The sequence below is a fragment of the Onychostoma macrolepis genome, chromosome 17 (genome assembly GCF_012432095.1).
Source record: "Onychostoma macrolepis isolate SWU-2019 chromosome 17, ASM1243209v1, whole genome shotgun sequence".
Classification (NCBI taxonomy): Eukaryota; Metazoa; Chordata; class Actinopteri; order Cypriniformes; family Cyprinidae; genus Onychostoma; species Onychostoma macrolepis.
In genome coordinates this window covers 3,984,046-4,004,018 of record NC_081171.1, presented here as the reverse complement: position 1 = coordinate 4,004,018, position 19,973 = coordinate 3,984,046, and the positions used below count along the sequence as shown (strand labels likewise).

At 36.6% G+C, this 19,973-nt stretch overlaps 4 protein-coding genes across 8 annotated transcripts in view; 2 read left to right on the top strand and 2 right to left on the bottom strand.

Annotated features, from left to right (window-relative positions):
- The first annotated feature begins 230 nt into the window (after positions 1 to 230).
- LOC131522973 (uronyl 2-sulfotransferase) lies at positions 231 to 6,466 on the top strand. Of its 2 annotated transcripts, none has more exons than XM_058748895.1 (8): positions 231 to 592; positions 1,504 to 1,541; positions 1,665 to 1,820; positions 1,993 to 2,072; positions 3,238 to 3,391; positions 4,143 to 4,240; positions 4,430 to 4,587; positions 5,598 to 6,466. In XM_058748895.1, exons 1-8 carry the CDS (start codon positions 265 to 267, stop codon positions 5,867 to 5,869), a joined length of 1,284 nt encoding a protein of 427 aa, XP_058604878.1. In that variant the 5' UTR covers positions 231 to 264; the 3' UTR covers positions 5,870 to 6,466. The 2 variants fall into 2 exon arrangements, with proteins under 2 accessions (XP_058604878.1, XP_058604877.1); XM_058748894.1 differs by having other exon boundaries at positions 1,504 to 1,556.
- LOC131522976 (D-aspartate oxidase-like) lies at positions 5,961 to 8,278 on the bottom strand. Its single transcript, XM_058748900.1, has 2 exons — positions 8,190 to 8,278; positions 5,961 to 7,317 (listed from the first exon to the last, which is right to left on the bottom strand). Exons 1-2 carry the CDS (start codon positions 8,276 to 8,278, stop codon positions 6,759 to 6,761), a joined length of 648 nt encoding a protein of 215 aa, XP_058604883.1. The 3' UTR covers positions 5,961 to 6,758.
- Positions 8,279 to 8,301: 23 nt separating this feature from the next.
- Positions 8,302 to 13,893, bottom strand: ddo (D-aspartate oxidase). Of its 4 annotated transcripts, XM_058748897.1 has the most exons (6): positions 13,716 to 13,893; positions 12,299 to 12,347; positions 11,015 to 11,198; positions 10,810 to 10,918; positions 10,544 to 10,720; positions 8,302 to 9,672 (listed from the first exon to the last, which is right to left on the bottom strand). In XM_058748897.1, the coding sequence occupies exons 3-6, from the start codon at positions 11,184 to 11,186 to the stop codon at positions 9,114 to 9,116; spliced, it is 1,017 nt and encodes a 338-aa protein (XP_058604880.1). In that variant the 5' UTR covers positions 11,187 to 11,198; positions 12,299 to 12,347; positions 13,716 to 13,893; the 3' UTR covers positions 8,302 to 9,113. The 4 variants fall into 4 exon arrangements, with proteins under 4 accessions (XP_058604880.1, XP_058604881.1, XP_058604879.1 ...); XM_058748898.1 differs by lacking the exon at positions 12,299 to 12,347; XM_058748896.1 differs by having other exon boundaries at positions 11,015 to 12,347; positions 13,716 to 13,892.
- Positions 13,894 to 14,221: 328 nt separating this feature from the next.
- zbtb24 (zinc finger and BTB domain containing 24) overlaps positions 14,222 to 19,973 on the top strand; it is a 7,729-nt gene continuing 1,977 nt past the window's right edge. The window contains 6 exon segments of the mRNA XM_058748893.1: positions 14,222 to 14,507; positions 16,240 to 17,083; positions 17,935 to 18,102; positions 18,376 to 18,543; positions 18,631 to 18,712; positions 19,765 to 19,972. Of these exon segments, the coding sequence (XP_058604876.1) occupies positions 16,264 to 17,083; positions 17,935 to 18,102; positions 18,376 to 18,543; positions 18,631 to 18,712; positions 19,765 to 19,972 (1,446 nt within the window). The 5' untranslated portion in view covers positions 14,222 to 14,507; positions 16,240 to 16,263.

Sequence of the window (19,973 nt, the reverse complement as noted above, 5' to 3'; positions counted from 1 at the left end):
ACAATTTATATGACGCAATTCTGAGAAAAAAGTCAGAATTGGAGATGTAAACTCGCAATTGCGAGGGAAAAATTAGCCTACCTTTTATTATTATTATTATTATTATTATTCATTGGCGGGAACGGGCTTCTATATTGAATATGTGTATGCCAAAAAAAAAATAAATAAAAAAAAAATAGAAAGAAAAGAGAGTGAGACCCAAACTGGGGGTCTGACGCCCCCAAACCTCCACGCGCACAGCAGGTTTAACGGAGACGTGAACACATGGAGACAAGGCGCTGTCCCGCCCCTCTGAGGCCGTACTGGTCACACATAGGTAGTGTGTTAATACATATCAGATGGATTAGTATCATCTCTCTGGATTCCAGTCATGAGAAAATGACTTTCAGAAATCCTCCCTCTCAACACCTGAGCGGCTACATGCGCGTGAGGAGCCGCAGGGGAAACTGGCTCGCGGTGGTTCTGCTCCGAATATCGCGCCGGGATTTGTTCTTCTGTCTGACCGCTCTCCTCATCTTCTGCCTGGGCTCTGTGTTATATCAGTTAAACGGAGGAGCGCCAAAAATCCTGCTGGATGTGGGATATTATCTCGGTAAGACCTCAAACATACTGCATGCGTTTATCAGGAGTCGTGGGGTAAGTTGTCACAATGGATTCTGCAGTCTGATTTGGCTATATGAAACGCATGCCTGTAATCTATATATTACTTGTCCTGAGTTTCTTTATTTAGTTTTGTTTTTTGAACTTCTTCTAGGTGTTTCAACAAAATCACTGCTAAAGAACACAAGCATTTGTTTAATTGGACTTTTGACTCAAAACCTCACATTTTATTTAAATATATATATATCAAGTAACTTGAATAGGTTCTTTAAACATATTGTATATTAGTATTAGAGTCTAAACAGATCATTTGTTGCAATATGAACAGAAGTTTCCTGATACGCCTCACTAATTGAATGCACCTTAATGATTCATTAAAGTTATAAAGTGTTAGCAAAGCCTGTTACTGTAGTTCTGTTCTCAGGTGAATGGCATCAGTCAAGGTTCATAAAGAGTGGACTGTCAAAGTTTCCTCTCTCCACTATGAGTCTATTCGACAGCAGTGTTGTTCTTGGCTTTCAGAGCAGCTCATGAGACCCACCGGTGAATTCCACACGAGTCCATGTAAACTCATGATATGAGACCTTTCATTGTCCTACAATGACAGCAGTCACCAAAACTGACGGAGGAGTGGAAGAACCTGTGGATTCGACAAAGCATCAGTTCTTAAAATACTCATTTAAAAGATACCAATCATACATTTCAGTTCCCAAGAAGTCTACAAATAATATACAGATTAAACTTAATAAATGTGTAATTATTGTGGATGCATGGAATATTTGGCATTGCTTCTCAAGAACTATAAGGATTCTATCACACAGTTAAATTCAATATGCACTATTATATGTATGGTAGATGGCGGGTGCGCTTCTATTTATTTTTATTTTATTTGAAACTTTTTAGGGAGTTTTGCTGGTGGCCATGGATCTTTAGCACCCAGAGTAAGAGCACTGCATGTAATATCCTGTCCTCAACTGATGCATATGCATGTTTATGCCATTATTATGAAAGATTGTTCTTTAGTAGAAACGCTTTGAATGTTGTAAGAGTTTTCTCTGTTGCAGGCTCTACCGTTCCCGAGTCAGGTTGTGTATAACAGGGTGGGGAAGTGTGGCAGTCGCACTATAGTTCTGTTGCTGCGCATGTTGGCGGACAGACATCAGTTCACGCTCATCTCCTCTGATATTCACAACAAGACCAGACTCACCAAACGGGAACAGGTAATGATCGTCAATTGAAAATGTAAACAATTTCTTATTTTTTGAGCATCACATCAGCTGCCATTGAATTAATTCATATTTATAATTCCCGTAGGTCTATATACTGTCATCAGCCACCACTGAACCATCACTAGTAATTCATGTTAACTGTTCTTCTTTCATTCCTGTGTAGGAAAATCTGATTAGAAACATCAGCACAACTCCTCAGCCATTTCTTTATACCCGACATGTGCATTTTCTCAATTTTAGCAGGTAAGTTGATGCATTATTTAGTACAGTCAAAAAAAAACAGAGATCTGAATGACTGTATCTTACTGTATGAAACTCATCAAATAAATTAAAACACAGAAAATATTGATTTTGTAATTATGTAATTATTATTCATATGTATTGTTTATATGAGTTAATATTAGTAATTGTTCATTATTATTTATTTATTTATTAGTTTATTTAACAGGGACAGTGCAGTATATCATTGCTACAATTTCAAGCAGCCGATGCTCCACATATAGGCTTCTAGCCAAAGGCTAATTTGCATTAATAATTTTATTAATTATTAATTATTAATATTAACAATGCTTCTCAGGTTATTTTCTCTACAAATAATAAACACACAAGAACATGGCATTAATGTTTGTATGAACTAGCGCAAGAGACCTGAAAGTAGCAAAAGTAATGTTCTAGTTTTTGCAGATTAATGCTCATTCCCAGCTAATAAAAATATGTTTTAAAAACGTTTTGCTAACGCTCCCATTACTTTATGAAATTGTTATTTATAGTTTTTTTTTTTGGTTATGTGAATGTTAAGGGAACATTCCATTTTGATTTGATTTAACAATATGAGAATGTTACTTTTGAATGTTCTCTGAACATTCGTTTAAAAATGTTAGAAGACTTCAGAAAAGAGAGTGATGTATAAATGTTTTTTGTGCTGACATTTTGAGAACGTTATTAAAGACCAGGTAACTGTGATTTTGAACTATTAATATTACTTGAATATTACTTTTGGCCAGAGGAGAACTGGCCCCCGACTGAGCCTGGTTTCTCCCAAGGTTTTTTCTCCATTCTGTCACAGAGGGAGTTTTGGTTCCTTACCGCTGTCTTGACTTCAAAAATATTTGTTCATAACTTTTAGAAAACCTTGCCAGCCAAAGTTCTTAGAACATTTCCTGTTAGATGGGTTACACTGAGCAAAAATAATGGGGAAAAAGCTTGTGAAATATTATTTGACTTCCACAGTTAACAGTAGTACTGTTTTGGAAACTTTCAGCAAAGCCAGTATAGAGTTAATGGTGTTTATATTGGTGTTTTTTGCCGCATATGTGTGGAATATCCTGCTGTTTACTTCCATCTTTGCCATGAACGACTGTGAAGGTGTCAAATAGTCTAACATGAGTCCTCTCTGTACTGTAATCAGGTTCAGAACGGATGAGCCCGTGCACATCAACATCATCAGAGATCCCATCAACCGATTCCTGTCCAATTATTTCTTCCGGCGCTTCGGCGACTGGAGGGGGGAAGAGAATCACGTCGTCCGGACCCCTGGGATGAAAGACGATGAGAGATACTTAGTAAGAGCTTTAAACGAATGTGTTTCTGAAGAAAGTAGCAGTTCATTTGAGGCTAGAGAAACATTACAAATGTACAGTAATGAGAAGAGAGGGAATGAACTGCGCTGTCATAATGAAGTGTACTGTGCGATTCACATGAATGCCTCCTTCACTGCTCAGCGGGCAGCGTTTATTAGCACGGTTTACTCGCTCTATATTTAGTGTGGGTCTGACTGTGCTGCTGCTTTTCCTGTCAGTCATTAGTGTGACGTGTGGCAGTGCTTTACAGGCGGTGTACAGTACTGTGTACATACAGTATGACGCCATCTGAGGGACACAAGATGTTTACAGTTTCTACAAACTGTACCAGTGCAATCATATACGTCCTATACAATGCACATGGATATGCATGATTTCTGTTTAAATGCTCATTTTCATCTGTTCACTTTCCCTGGAATGTTGTGGCTTTGTGTGCTCAACGGCAGGAAATAGCCAGACATGGGTGGGTGGTTGGTTGGAGACTGATATGAATGACCCCACAGTCACAGCATTTGTGTGTTCAGACCCCTTGTGGATGAATATATAAACACAGCACTGTTCTCAGAGCTTCAGTCCAGCTCAACAGCTGTATATCAGTGTAACAGCACTAGCATAACCAACTGTGGAATGTTACCGTTGCCGCTCGGATGCATTGCTTTTGTTCACCTTTGGATAAAAACTTCTGCTAAATGCACAAATGTAAATGTTTCCAATGTGTTCTTCTTGACCAAAGGACATCAACACGTGCATCTTGGAAAGTTACCCAGAATGCTCCAATCCCCGGCTCTTCTACATTATCCCATATTTCTGTGGGCAGCATCCTCAGTGCAGGTGATCTTTATGCTCATATGTTACATTTCAAGCTCTTTTATCCAAGCTCCAAAACAGTGATTCAAAAACAAGAGATTCATAAATGTTTCAAAGCTTCATTTGAAAGCGTCCATCGCTATCAGTAGATGCCCATGAGTGGATGCCATTGGAACTGAGTAATATATGGTGCAATCATCTGTCATGAACTAGAGAGCCGGGTTTGTGGGCGCTGGAGACGGCCAAGCAGAACGTTCTGGATCATTACCTGCTGGTAGGAGTGTTGGAGGAACTTGAGGATGTGCTGCTTCTGCTGGAGAGACTCCTTCCACACTTCTTCTCTGACGTCTTGAACATCTACAGAAGTCCAGGTGAGACTTTTCCTGCAGAATTACGGAGATGATGTGCAAGCGCTTGCCAGATCTTTAGATGGTTTGTTGTTGTTTTTTTCTTCAACATCAAGATTTCAGGATAAATACATATAAGCTGTTTATTTCAGGTGGTTTGACTGGTCACCTTTTTTCCAATTTAATTGTAATCACCTTTGTGCACTTTTTAATTCATTTAAATCTTTAATGCAGTGCAGTGTCAGAAATGTTTTAAAAATGACAAATGTTAATTTTTAAATTAATTATATAATAATTACTTAATGTACATTTTTATATTTTTAACCATTGTCAAATTATTTTAAATACAAAGTTTAACTGTGTGTGTGTGAATACTTAAATACTATTTCAATAAATATAATTGGTTACACTTTATTTCGATAGTCCACTTTAGACATTCTACTAACTATAAGTAACTTTTTAACTACATGTCAACTAATTCTCATTAATTTTGCAACTGCATGTCTAACTCTCAGAGTAGACTGTTAGGGTAGGTTTAGGGTTAGTAGAATAAGTTGACATAATTGCCAAATTTCTCATAGTCAGTATGTTGTATGTTGTGGACTCATCAAAGTACAGTGTTAGAAGATATTAAGCAGACAGTCTACTAATACTCTAATGACTGCTAGTTGACATGTAGTTACAAAGTTACTTACTGTTAGTAGAATGTCTAAAGTGGACTATAAAGTGTTACCATATAATTCATTAAAAACTATATATATATATATATATATATATATATATATACACACATTTATATCAAGAATTTAATATAACTATATTAAGTTACATATTTATTTTTAATATTAAATGCCATTACTACAAAATGTATTCGAATAAGCAATTTCTATATAATTTGTAAGTATATCAAAATATATGCTTTTAAATATTTTCAATATTATTTCATAAACTCCATGTAGAATGAATGTACCACAGACTTTTTATTAAGCTTTATTAAAATAATTTATGTCTAAATCTGGCTCTGTTTGATTCAGAATACAGGAAGCTGGGGAACATGACAGGCACCGTCCGCAAACAGACTCCTAATCTAGAGGCCCTGCAGGTGCTTTATGAGCGCATGGAGTACGAGTACAAATTCTACAACTTCATCAAAGCTCAGTTCCACCTCACCAAGAGGAAGATCGGCCTGAGATCCGGCCCAAAACCCTCCAGACGTTATTCAAGTGTTCTTCAGAGGAAAGACCTACAGGAGGAGCTGGAGGAAGAGGAAACGGAAGACTCACTCGACTGGACCGAACACACCTGAGAGATGCTCTGAGACCAGACCAGATACAGTCTACAAGAGTCTAAAATAACTGATCATTCAGCTCTCATGGAACCATAAATCTGGACAAAGCTTGAAAATCATGATTTTATGTTTATTTGTAAAGGGGAAAAAATTATTGCACTGAAGTGTGTGTGCATGCATGCGTGCGTGGGTGGGTGTGTGTTAAACAGCCCTGCATCATATTTGTCAAATTCAATAATTGTTTCTTACAGAAATTGGGGCGCTGATTCCCAGTGCCAGTTGTGTTCTCATCATCAAATTAGGGCTTTTTTTAAGATGCAGGGCTGGGTAATTTTCAGACAATCACATTACAACTGTAGTTTCCCTTAACAATGGCACGAGTGAATTTACAGAGCATTTGTGAATAACTGATATGCATTATCACTTATAAGGAGTACTTTTGTTTTGTAAAAAATTTAAGACACTTGATGGCAATAACACATGTTGGCAGTACGATTCTTGTTACACTGACAATCTTATATAAATTATACAGTCAATTTTAGTCATTCATTAGTTCATTAGGCAACAGAACTGCATAAATGAATACTATTTTCAAACTCACAGCATAATAAAAATTCATTTAAAAATATTAAAGCATATTAAACTGGTATATGAAAATGCCTTTCAACATCAAACAATTTACATATTTTATCTTTAAATTTACTCAGATTTTCTGTAAACGATAAATTCTACCTCCGTATTGAAAACAACCTACAAATTAGTGGCAAGTAGAAATCAAACAATACAGAAATGGTTAAACATTTTAGATGCAAACTGATGTCATATTTATCTTAAGATTTAAGTGTCATTTCTCATCAGCATAAAAATATAAAGCAGCATCACTATAAGACTTCAGCACACAGCAGATTCACAGTCTGGCTTGAGGGGGTTTTTCAAACAGACTCTGTCTCAGCAGCTCGAGCGCGTCCAGCGCCGTTCCCCAGCTCAGAGTAACACCACAGCTGCCGTGACCGTAGTTGTGCACCAGAGGCACCTGACGGCCCTGTACATGCAGATACTGGCGCTCCACCCGCGGGTTCGCCCGGCTCGGCCGCAGCCCCACCCACTCGCCCATCACCTGAGCTGCTCGCAGAGACGGTTCCAGCCGGCAGCAGCGCTCCAGGATCCCCTCGCTGTCCTCCTCATCCACCTCCAGCCGCCAGTCATTCGCCTGCCGCGTGCCTCCGATGCTGACGTACCTGATGCCTGGGTAGATGTAGGTATTGCCATCTCCATCTCGGATGAAGTTCTTCAGCCATGGAGCGCTAACCTTCAGCATTTGTCCTCGTACTGGATAGACCTCCTCGTCATTCACCAAAAAACGAGAGCCGAGGCCTGAGCAGTTCATGATGGCATCGTAATTCAGGGCCAGTTTATGAAGATCAGTCACCTTTTCACGTATGATCTGACCTCCAACTGCTCTTAATCTGGTGGAAAACAAAAACATAACACTGGTTTATTTATTATACAATTACTATTCCCCTGTTTTCTTATTTGTCCAAAATTTGGAATAATAAAGCTTTATGTAGTTTCTTATGCTCATCAAGGCTGCATTTATGTGATCAGAGTAAAAGTAATATTGTGAAATATTATTACAATTTAAAATAGCTGTTTTCTATTTCAATACACTTTCAAATGTAATTTATTACTGTGATGCAAAGCTGAATTATTTGCAGCCAGTACTCCAGTCACATAATCCTTCAAAGAATAAAATTACAAATTTGTGGAAACCATGACACACTACCATTAAAAAGTATAAGGTTAGAAAGAAAAATAAATTAATGCCTTTTCAATGCAGCAAAGATGCATGAAATTGATCAAATTGACAATGTAGAATGAGGTAATGCTGAAAATTCAGCTTTACCATCACAGAAATAAATTACAATTTAAAACATATTACAGAAAACAGTTCTTTTAAATTGTAATAATATTTCACAATATTACTGGATTTTTTGGTCAAATAAACGAGGACTTTGGTGAGCAGAAGAGACTTCCTTAAAAAAAAATAAAGTATGATATGAAGGAGGTTTTATGCATGTTTATGACAACTGTCATTAAGAGTCATTCGCTCAGTTATGTCATTTTTAATGCAAAGATGACATTATTTGACCTAACCCTAGCCCATAACAAAGACATCTCAAACAATGTCATATTTGCATTAACTGAGCGAATGACACTTAATGACAGTTGTCATAAACATGCATAAAAACCCTTCGTATTCATGTCATGATAATGAAGGTGTCATGTCAGTCTTATGCACACCCCTTCAAGTAACATGTAACCAAACTTTAAACAGTACCTTTTTTCTAGCCATGGCAGGTAGCTCAGACATTCACACTTTAATGTGGTAAATGCTTGACCAAACTTATGATTAGGAAAACGCTTCATGGAACCATAAATCTGGACAAAGCTTGAAAATCATGATTTTATGTTTATTTGTAAAGGGGGGAAAAAATTATTGCACTGAAGTGTGTGTGCATGCATGCGTGCGTGGGTGGGTGTGTGTTAAACAGCCCTGCATCATATTTGTCAAATTCAATAATTGTTTCTTACAGAAATTGGGGCGCTGATTCCCAGTGCCAGTTGTGTTCTCATCATCAAATTAGGGCTTTTTTTAAGATGCAGGGCTGGGTAATTTCTTGTGTAATTTTCAGACAATCACATTACAACTGTAGTTTCCCTTAACAATGGCACGAGTGAATTTACAGAGCATTTGTGAATAACTGATATGCATTATCACTTATAAGGAGTACTTTTGTTTTGTAAAAAATTTAAGACACTTGATGGCAATAACACATGTTGGCAGTACGATTCTTGTTACACTGACAATCTTATATAAATTATACAGTCAATTTTAGTCATTCATTAGTTCATTAGGCAACAGAACTGCATAAATGAATACTATTTTCAAACTCACAGCATAATAAAAATTCATTTAAAAATATTAAAGCATATTAAACTGGTATATGAAAATGCCTTTCAACATCAAACAATTTACATATTTTATCTTTAAATTTACTCAGATTTTCTGTAAACGATAAATTCTACCTCCGTATTGAAAACAACCTACAAATTAGTGGCAAGTAGAAATCAAACAATACAGAAATGGTTAAACATTTTAGATGCAAACTGATGTCATATTTATCTTAAGATTTAAGTGTCATTTCTCATCAGCATAAAAATGTAAAGCAGCATCACTATAAGACTTCAGCACACAGCAGATTCACAGTCTGGCTTGAGGGGGTTTTTCAAACAGACTCTGTCTCAGCAGCTCGAGCGCGTCCAGCGCCGTTCCCCAGCTCAGAGTAACACCACAGCTGCCGTGACCGTGGTTGTGCACCAGAGGCACCTGACGGCCCTGTACATGCAGATACTGGCGCTCCACCCGCGGGTTCGCCCGGCTCGGCCGCAGCCCCACCCACTCGCCCATCACCTGAGCTGCTCGCAGAGACGGTTCCAGCCGGCAGCAGCGCTCCAGGATCCCCTCGCTGTCCTCCTCATCCACCTCCAGCCGCCAGTCATTCGCCTGCCGCGTGCCTCCGATGCTGACGTACCTGATGCCTGGGTAGATGTAGGTATTGCCATCTCCATCTCGGATGAAGTTCTTCAGCCATGGAGCGCTAACCTTCAGCATTTGTCCTCGTACTGGATAGACCTCCTCGTCATTCACCAAAAAACGAGAGCCGAGGCCTGAGCAGTTCATGATGGCATCGTAATTCAGGGCCAGTTTATGAAGATCAGTCACCTTTTCACGTATGATCTGACCTCCAACTGCTCTTAATCTGGTGGAAAACAAAAACATAACACTGGTTTATTTATTATACAATTACTATTCCCCTGTTTTCTTATTTGTCCAAAATTTGGAATAATAAAGCTTTATGTAGTTTCTTATGCTCATCAAGGCTGCATTTATGTGATCAGAGTAAAAAGTAATATTGTGAAATATTATTACAATTTAAAATAGCTGTTTTCTATTTCAATACACTTTCAAATGTAATTTATTACTGTGATGCAAAGCTGAATTATTTGCAGCCAGTACTCCAGTCACATAATCCTTCAAAGAATAAAATTACAAATTTGTGGAAACCATGACACACTACCATTAAAAGTATAAGGTTAGAAAGAAAAATAAATTAATGCCTTTTCAATGCAGCAAAGATGCATGAAATTGATCAAATTGACAATGTAGAATGAGGTAATGCTGAAAATTCAGCTTTACCATCACAGAAATAAATTACAATTTAAAACATATTACAGAAAACAGTTCTTTTAAATTGTAATAATATTTCACAATATTACTGGATTTTTGGTCAAATAAACGAGGACTTTGGTGAGCAGAAGAGACTTCCTTAAAAAAAAATAAAGTATGATATGAAGGAGGTTTTATGCATGTTTATGACAACTGTCATTAAGAGTCATTCGCTCAGTTATGTCATTTTTAATGCAAAGATGACATTATTTGACCTAACCCTAGCCCATAACAAAGACATCTCAAACAATGTCATATTTGCATTAACTGAGCGAATGACACTTAATGACAGTTGTCATAAACATGCATAAAAACCCTTCGTATTCATGTCATGATAATGAAGGTGTCATGTCAGTCTTATGCACACCCCTTCAAGTAACATGTAACCAAACTTTAAACAGTACCTTTTTTCTAGCCATGGCAGGTAGCTCAGACATTCACACTTTAATGTGGTAAATGCTTGACCAAACTTATGATTAGGAAAACGCTTCATTTCACGATCCGTCATGTATCTGAATCCAAACACAAACTCTGACCAGAAGGGCTTTTTGTCACAGGGTATCTCCTTAAAAATGTGGTACCTAAGATGCAGCAAAGTAGAGATTATGAAAGATTAAAAAAAAAACTTTTAATATATCATCTTTTAGCTTTTTTGTTTTCTGGGTTTTACCCGGAGCTCAAGTACACGCCAGCATCTGAGGCTTGAGGGGAATCTGCAATGGCCAGAAGATGATCGAACGACTCCTTGAACCAACGCCGTTGCCGCTCAAGAGGGATGTCTAGTAAGAGAGGACAATAACAATCAATTTAGACCGGACTGGTTAGTTGCCTTAAAAACAGAAACGCACAATCACAGGTTTGATGCATCACCTCACCAGGAAACTCTCTGGGCAAGAGGATTCCCGCAGCTCCATCGCCGGTGGTGTCTGGTGAAAACTTCTCAGCAATAACAGTCACAGAACAATGTGGAAGTGTCTCAGCGACACACACAGCAGTGGATAAACCCACCACACCTGCTCCAACCACAACCACCTTCACACGCTTCATCCCTCAGATCAACTACAACATACAGTACAGACAAACTGCTTCAAGACTCACATTTAAAACTTTGCTTTTTTATTTTCTATTAACATCTAATAAAACTTCTCCTGTTGCACCATTAAACTGTAATATTCTATTTCAGACTCAAATTCAGAGAACATTCACTGCAAACTAGCATTGTAAAGAGTTTTCAAATATACTCAAATATTTATAAAAGCTAATTAAACAGCAGTTTGCATTAAATGGTATGTTATAGGTGTCACTATGTTATGCATGTCACCAGCATGGTAATAAGGCGAGTGTTATAACCTGGAATGTTCACCTAAATTTCTGTTTGTTGTTTGTTTTCCCTTCACACCATACACAGACTTTTAACATCCATGCAAGACAATCATAATATCAGAACTTGTGCCAATAAAGTCAATAAACAACAGACTGTCCTACTTATCCAGCTAGCAGAGAACTTTCTCTGAACTTTGGCTAAGGTTCTCTCAGAGTTATGAACAAACTTTCTACCGTTAACATTAATATGATATGTATTGTTACGTCCCTATATGTGACGCTGAGTTGTTGTTTGAGTATTTTTCTGTTTTTGCATTCTTTTTCCCGGGTTTTCCTTTTTTTTTTTTTTTATTTGCCGCCCTCTCGTTTTTTCTTTCTCTCTCTTCTACTTTCACTTTCGGTGTGATGACTTGAGACGTCCAGCAGTGCTATAAAAGGGAAACGCCGGTGTATTAGCATTTTGTGTTCTTTTGTTTGGTTTAGTTTGTATGGTTTAGTTCATAATGTGCTTTGACAGCCATGTAAAACATCTTATCTATTTGCTTTCCTGAAGCCTTTGACATTTGAAAGCCTAGAAAGCTTTTCAAAGTTCTGTTAAAACTGGATTGGAGGTGAAGGGTCACGTGATTTACATGGTGCACATTTAGGTTTATTTGGTTGTCTAGACACCCTAGATTAGGGACTTGTGCCACTTTCTGTATGTTTTTGTTTGGTTAGGTAGTGTAGTTGAGTTAAGACGTCTCGGACGTTGAAGATTGTTTTCTTTTCACATTTTTCTTTTCTTAGTTCAGAATTAGATTAAAATGGGTTAGTAAGATTTATTTTGGTTCTGTTACTTTCTTTTGGCACGGTCCAGGCTCCCTTCATTCTCCCCAGTTCTCCAAGCTGAGTTTAAAAAAAAAAAAAAATTTTTATGTTACATATTCAATTTCTTTTGTGAAAATAACTGTCACAGTCTTTAATAATAAAACAAGTTCGCTTGATTTACTCTCTGGTGTTAGTTACTCTCATTCACACACAGACTGTAATGCTGACAGTGGTCTGATCTGGTCTAATGTTACCCTTCCTAGTCCCTAGACGCTTAACAGTCAAAGAAGGGTCGTAACATTATACATTATTCAAAGTTACGCTGTTCTATAAACCTTCGCAGTTTATTTGTTTTAATAAATCCTGCCCAACGTGTTACAACACATAAACACTCTTCCAGCAACAAGATAACACTCAGGCCAGGTAGGGACCGACTACAAAGTTGATTTTTAAGTACAAAACGACTATTAATTAAAATGAGCATTTTTATCAGGCTCCTATGTTCTTTTCATTGCCATTCAAGTGAAAATAACTGAATATAAACATAGAAGCTTTTGCGTCTGAACTCTTCTTATCATTCCATCCTGAATCCAAAGGTTATGCAGCAGGACTATTCCAGGTCATGTAGGTATTTTTTCCCAAAATGTAAATATTATAATTCTTAATAACATTATTATTACTAATGTTATTATTCTTTACATTATGTGAGTTTATGTGATTATATTTCATTGCGTGTGTACAACATGTTCGTTTTGGGGTTTTTTTTTTGATGTGGAACCATTGTGCGTTTGTTCTCTTCGTTGTGTACTTTGTAGACGGCCCCTATCTCGCGTCTTCACGTTATAAAATTTCTGGGTTGGCAAGTGTAGGCATGGTTTATAAATGTGTTTAAGCTATGTTTGTTTCAATAGAAGCATTTTTTTTTTTACAGTCTATGGTTGAGAAACATCAAGGCAGAATAAAACAAATACATTAAACTGTCTATGAACTAGCTATTAAAGTTTTTCGAGGTTGAATATCCCAACATCAAATCAACTTCATCACGGTCATGCTCCAAATAACATTCCCCCATAATGTCTGCAAAATAATAAAGATGAACATTCATCTTAATGTTGTCTTTAACGTTCATAAGGAATACATGCTTTTAAACATTTAATTACAAAACTGTACGTTACCTGACTACAATGTTACAATGCTTCTATTGAAACAAACATAGCTTAAACACAGTAATAAGAATAAAGTCCCTCAATGCAGATTATTTAGTATGAATATTTACATTGTACAGATAGTGTTACTGTAGTAAATCCGAGATTAACTTTATGCAGGGTAAAAAAAAATTAAAAAAAAGAACAAGCACTGTGCATTGACGGATACTACTGTAGTAGCCTATTTAAAATACATTTTACATAATGTTAAAGCAGGTGCACATTTAGTTTACTTACTTACCTCAAGCCTACCGAGATCTGCTGCATGAATAAACACAACAAAACCTCTTGTCTGTGAATTATCACCCACACTCTTGACGCAAATTAATCATTCATTCGTTATGAGCTCGATTACAGCCCAAACCGATGTAGGTCAAGCTGTCACATCTTCCTGCTGAGACGAGGCTGGGACTGTTATGTTCGTCCTATTTAAAGATCAACATTCAAATGCATCATGGGGAATGGAGTTTTCAAGCGCTGTTGAAGCACAGATACTATAATATAATATATTACTTTGCGACAAATGGTTTAGACTGCTAAAGGGAAAAATAAGCGCACGGTATTCAGTTTATTTGTGTTGCTATGCTTCGCCAGAACAACAGTGGCGCTGTTTGCAAATACACTGGGCGACAAAAGTTGTTGTTCCCATGGTTGTTCCGCCAGGGGGCGCATTGAGACTAAAAAACAAATCCCAGAACGTCTTATCAGACATATAAAATATTTTAAAGACATTAATTCAGCAGTGATACATGACAAAAATGGGCACCTGCCGTTAAATTCTATATAAAGTTATTACATAAATTACGTTATCTAACAGCGCTGATGGTTATTACGTGACAACGCCGTTTAGAAAATAATAATAATAATAATAATAATAATAATAAACTTTGAAAGTGGTTGATTAAAAACATAAAATAATAAAAACCGCCCCGCCCCTTTTGGTATTCACTGCTGCCTTTCTATCTGCTCGTTTTTCTGTGATCACGCGATGCAATTCTCGCGAGATATGCCTGTCTGAAACGGTTCCTTTAAGGTAAGGTCCTGAAAGCTTAATCGTATATTATAGTGTTCAGATAGTAGTTCAATTATTCTTTGAAGTGCGTTTTGCAGATAAAATGTTGTAATTTTCAAATCAGCGTTAGTCTTTTAGCGATATGAGCGTGTTTTAGAAGGGAAAGCGAAGCTGCTCTTTGTTGCTACACATGGCGCTGGGCTTTAAGCATTGTATTCATTTATTACTGTGTTCAAAGACCTTTGACACAGATATACATGAAGATTCACACTGCGCGCGCGTGTGTGACCCACTGTGCACATACAATTTGTGATGCAGTGCAGAACATTCTCTGCACTAAACTAGACTCTGTTTACAGCTCAGGTTGCGTGCACAGTTGTGTCGTATGATTCATTCATGCATGCATTTGCTGATATTTCTGTAAAATGTTTCAGAAGAATTAATTTATCAAATAAATATTGGCTTATATAGTAGTTTGGGTCCAAATACGGAAATAACATTGGTTCTGAATGTTACCATATGCATGTACCATATCGTATTTAGGCTACATTGTACATCAAAGAATGCATGCATGGTGCATGGTTGGTAACAGCTCAAATAAATGTGTTGGTCTGATCTGATGGGTCAAGGACAGGAGGAGGAGGAGGAGGAGGAAAAACTGCTAAATAGAACGGCCTGTGTGAAAACATACTACATTTAGCATACTTTATTATGCTGAGAACTGAATGTGATTAAAGTTTTCAGACACTTGATTGCATGTTGTTTGAAATTTAATTTCAAAATGCATTAAACTTTAAATTAAATGCAATTAGCTTAACTTTAGAGAGCTTTTTGGCTTAAGTACATCTTCAAATGTAATTGTTTTTGTAATTAAAATGTACTGCTGAATGTGCTGACAAGCATTTATGGTAAACTAAAATCTATAATTCCACATTTTTAATGATGAAGTTGCAATTTGTATCATTTAAAATATATTAACTTATGTGCTTTAGTATGTTAGTCAACATCAAGTGTACTTCTTTCAAGCAGGATGAAAGAGAATAAAAACATGATGATTTAAAACATACTTTAATATATACTGTGCAATATATGCTGTTATTAGAAGCATATGTAGATATTATGAAGATTGTTGGTAACCAAACAGTTTCTGGTCCCCACTGACTTCCATAGTATTTTTATTTATTTATTTACTCATTATCAAGTCATTGGGGACCATAAAAATGTTTGGTTACCACAATTCTTCAAAATATCTTCTTTTGTGCTCAACGATGAAAAAGACAGAAAAACTCAACAACTTGAGGGTGTGTAAAAGATGACAGTTTTTTGGTGAACTATCCCTTTAAGTGGACTATTATTTCATTAGTATTATATTGTCTGCAAAGACAGGTTTTTAAAAATATACTTATAAGATTTGAAGTACACTACAAGTGCATTTTCAATACAATTAAGCACACTTTCACAAGAGTGTGCATAGTTTGATTTGCATATAGTGAAAAGGCTTATCAACTTTTATAAGGGGAAGAGAAAACAATTTGTTTCATTGTTTAGAAACCACACAAATCAGACTTGTTGTGTGACATGCCTTCATCCTCAAAAACCATGAACAAGACTATATGAAGTAAAAGAAAATATGACTCGGAATATATTAAATATGGGTTTGGTGTTGTGTTGTTCACCACTTGATACCCATCTAGGTTCTGAAGCAAAATTTTATTGCAAACTTGATAGACTGTTTCAACTTTTTCCTCTTTAGATTAAAGCTCACTGTAACAGCATCATGTCTGCACCATCATCTGTTCTCGCTCTGCATTCAAAAACACACAAGGACACAATCCTCCATAAGTTTGACAAGCTCAGAAGAAGAGAACTGCTCTGTGACATAACCCTCATCGTAGAAGATGTGCACTTCAAGGCGCACAAGGCTCTTTTAGCAGCGAGCAGTGAGTATTTCTCATTAATGTTCACCGCTGAAGATCAGGTAAGCCAGTCGGTGTATAAGCTGGATGGCATGGCTGCGAAAACCTTCTCGGCCGTGCTTGAGTTTATCTACAGCGCAAATGTTTCTGTGGACGAGAGCAGCTCTGAGCAGCTGCTTGACATGGCACGGATTCTGGACATCCGAGACTTGCTCAAAGCCCACGAGGACCTTCAAAAGGACAGTTCAACGGCTGAAATTGTGGTGTCTGCTGAGGGAGATGGTGTTGATGAATGCATACAGACAAAACGTAAAAGAGGGCGGCCCAAAAAGAGCATTCACACTCAGGATTCGAGCCAAAAGGAGAATCCAGAAAGCGGTTTACCAGCGGAAACTACCTCTGAGCCCACAGAACCTCTCTTAGATCCCGCTTCCCCACCGAGAGACGTCAGCGACAGCGACTATAACCCCCGAGAGGACAGACCCCGTCACAGCAAACGCAAAATAAAGCAGCCTGTCAAGCTGAAGGGATACAGGTTAGAAGACGAGCTCTCGGAGCGCAGGGAGCCGGGGAAGAGAGGACGCAAGAGGAAGTACCCGGACACAGAGGCCAGGTGTGACCAGTGCGGGAAGGTTTTTAAAAATCACCTGTTTCTGAAGATACATCAGCGCACTCATACAGGTACAACTCAGTTTCTATTATTCAATACGACCGACTAAAAAGTAATGATGATGAAAGGGGATATAAAAAAGAAAAACAGACAAAAAAAATCAAGGCTTTAAAAGTCTGTTTGAATTACTCACTAAATGGATTATGAGTATGTGAGTAGGTCAACATGCTGTTCACTTTTACATTTAATACCACTGATGTAGATTTTGTTAATTTTTTGAATTAGATTTTATTTTTTTATATTGTTTTCACAATGTTTTAGTAATTATGTTGTGTTTTTGTCTTTTTTTTTTTTTTTTTTTTTAAATATGCCTATATTGTTTTTATGAATTTTTATTTAGTAGTTTTAGCTAATTTACAATTAGTTATTGCAGTACTTTAACTTTAAATGAAAATGAGAAATGATGCCTCGGCAACTATCCGATATAAAATAATGTTAACGTAGCGATTTTTTTATTTTTATTTTTAGTTGGTTTTAGTTATTATTATAGTTTTTTATATATATATTTTCTGTTTGTACATAAATGTTAACATTTTGTCATTTTTTGTCATGTCTATATAGTTTTTATTAATTTTTATTCATTAGTTTTATTTTAGCCATTCAATTTCAACTTGACCAAAACGAGAAATAGATGACAACTAGATGAAATAAAGTACCTTTTTTTTTTTTTTTTCAGTTAATGTTTACTTTATTTCAGGTAATGAAAATGTTCTTAATGGTTTAAGTTTTAGTTTTAATTAACTATAGTAACACTAATTCTGTTAATTATATGTAAGCATTTCAGCAGATATTATTGATATTCATTAAATGTCCATAATGGAAGTCTTAATGTAAAATAAATGTACATTTTCCTTTCATGCAGGTGAAAAACCATTCAGATGCAGTGTTTGTGGCAAGGGCTTTACCCAGAAACACACTCTTTTGGTTCATCAGCGCATGCATACGGGAGAAAAGCCCTTCATCTGCACCATATGCTCCAAAGCGCTGTCCACGAAACACTCGCTGCTGGAGCACATGAACCTGCACGCAGGTAACGCAAATATACCAAACCACTGCACTGTACTGCTTGCAACACTCCCATTCAAATATATGGGGTCAGTAAGATTTAAAAAGTATAGTTTTTTTCAGCAAGGATGCATTAAATTGATCAAAAGTGACAAAGACTTTTACAAAAACAAGATTAAAACCAACCCCAAACATTGTTATTATTACAGTAAATTTCCAAAACAACAGTGCATGTTCTAAAAACTGAATATACTCTACTGCTTTATGTTCTATGAAATGCTTCATTGTCTTTGCACAGAGAATAAATCCTTCACTTGTGAACAGTGTGGGAAAAGCTTCAGTCAGAAGCGGCAGCTGAAAAGCCATTACCGCATTCACACAGGAAAAGAGTTACCTGAGTGTGCACAATGCCATCATAAATTTATGGATGCCGCTCAACTGAAGAAGCACTTGAGAACTCATACTGGTAATGAACACATCACATTTAAAACATTAAACTGCTTTACAATTCACATACTATCTGTGCTGTGTAAACACCATGTTATTGCTGCAGGTGAGAAGCCGTTCACATGTGAGATCTGTGGGAAGTGTTTCACAGCCAAGAGCACACTGCAGACACACATCAGGATACACAGGTCAGAAATTAACATGTGTTATTTTGCACATTAAAACACTACAGGTGAGAAGAGGAAAAATGTTACTAATAGATATCATCATATCATACAAAGTTTTGCATGATATTTACAGAATTGCAAAATGTTGTTTAAATATGCAAATGAGTTGTCTAATTAAATATGTCCTAATGCGCATACAATTCCAGAACAAAAATTCAAACATTGCATAAAGATATAGGTTCAAAATGTATTTGTTTAATTTTGCTGACATTTTTCATTCATATATTTAGCTAGCTAGCAGAGGGTGTTTTTGGATATTTCTTTTTATAACTCCATAAATCAGAAAATACTGTCACTACAGGCAAAACATTGTTTTTTATGCACCAGTTAGATTCGACATTTTGGGCTGTTTGGCTTTTCATTAAGTGTTGTTTCAGACTAGTGGAAAGAAAATATCCAAAATATTCATTTTTTTAGTCTATACTTTATCTATTTCCATCTGTATATTTTAATTATTGTACACATCTTTAAAGACTTCTTTTGTCAAAATGAGTTTTCATCTCCATGTCACCAGCACTTACATACTATCTATATTCAAGATCTCTACTTTCCACTACATAAATTGGAAAAATACTGTCAACAGTCAGAAAAAAAAAAGATTTAGGAATAAAATTCTGTATAAAACCAGGCAAATAATATATGAACAAACCCCTCTGTAAAACCCTTCAGAATATAGATAGAAGTAAAGCTGTAAAGTTTGGTTTATGTAAGTGCTGCGGAAGATGAAAACATTTTGAGAAAACGGCCTTTAAAAGATACTGTATGTAGCCTACGCTAATTGAAATCTGCTGATAAAATAAACATTTTGGATGTTTTCTTTCCACTAGTTTTGCTTTCTGAAAATGTATGCAAATTAGTGCATATTTAATTATACAGTGCCTCATTTGCATATTTAAACATAACATTTCAGAAAACTAGAGAATCGTGGTGTTAATTATAGTAAGAGTTGGAATTACGTTTTTTTTTTTTTTTACTCTACTCACCATGCTATAAAATGACCTTTCCCCATCCAGAGGAGAGAAGCCATACAACTGCAATATCTGCGATAAGACCTTCTCCGACCCCAGTGCCAGGAGGCGTCACGTGGCATCTCACACGGGTAAAAAGCCATTCACGTGTTCCATTTGCAGCTTGTCGTTTGCCCGAATGGACAACCTTAAAGCTCACACCAAGACTCACAACAAGGAGCGTCAACAAGGAGAAGCTGAGACCACGGGCCTGC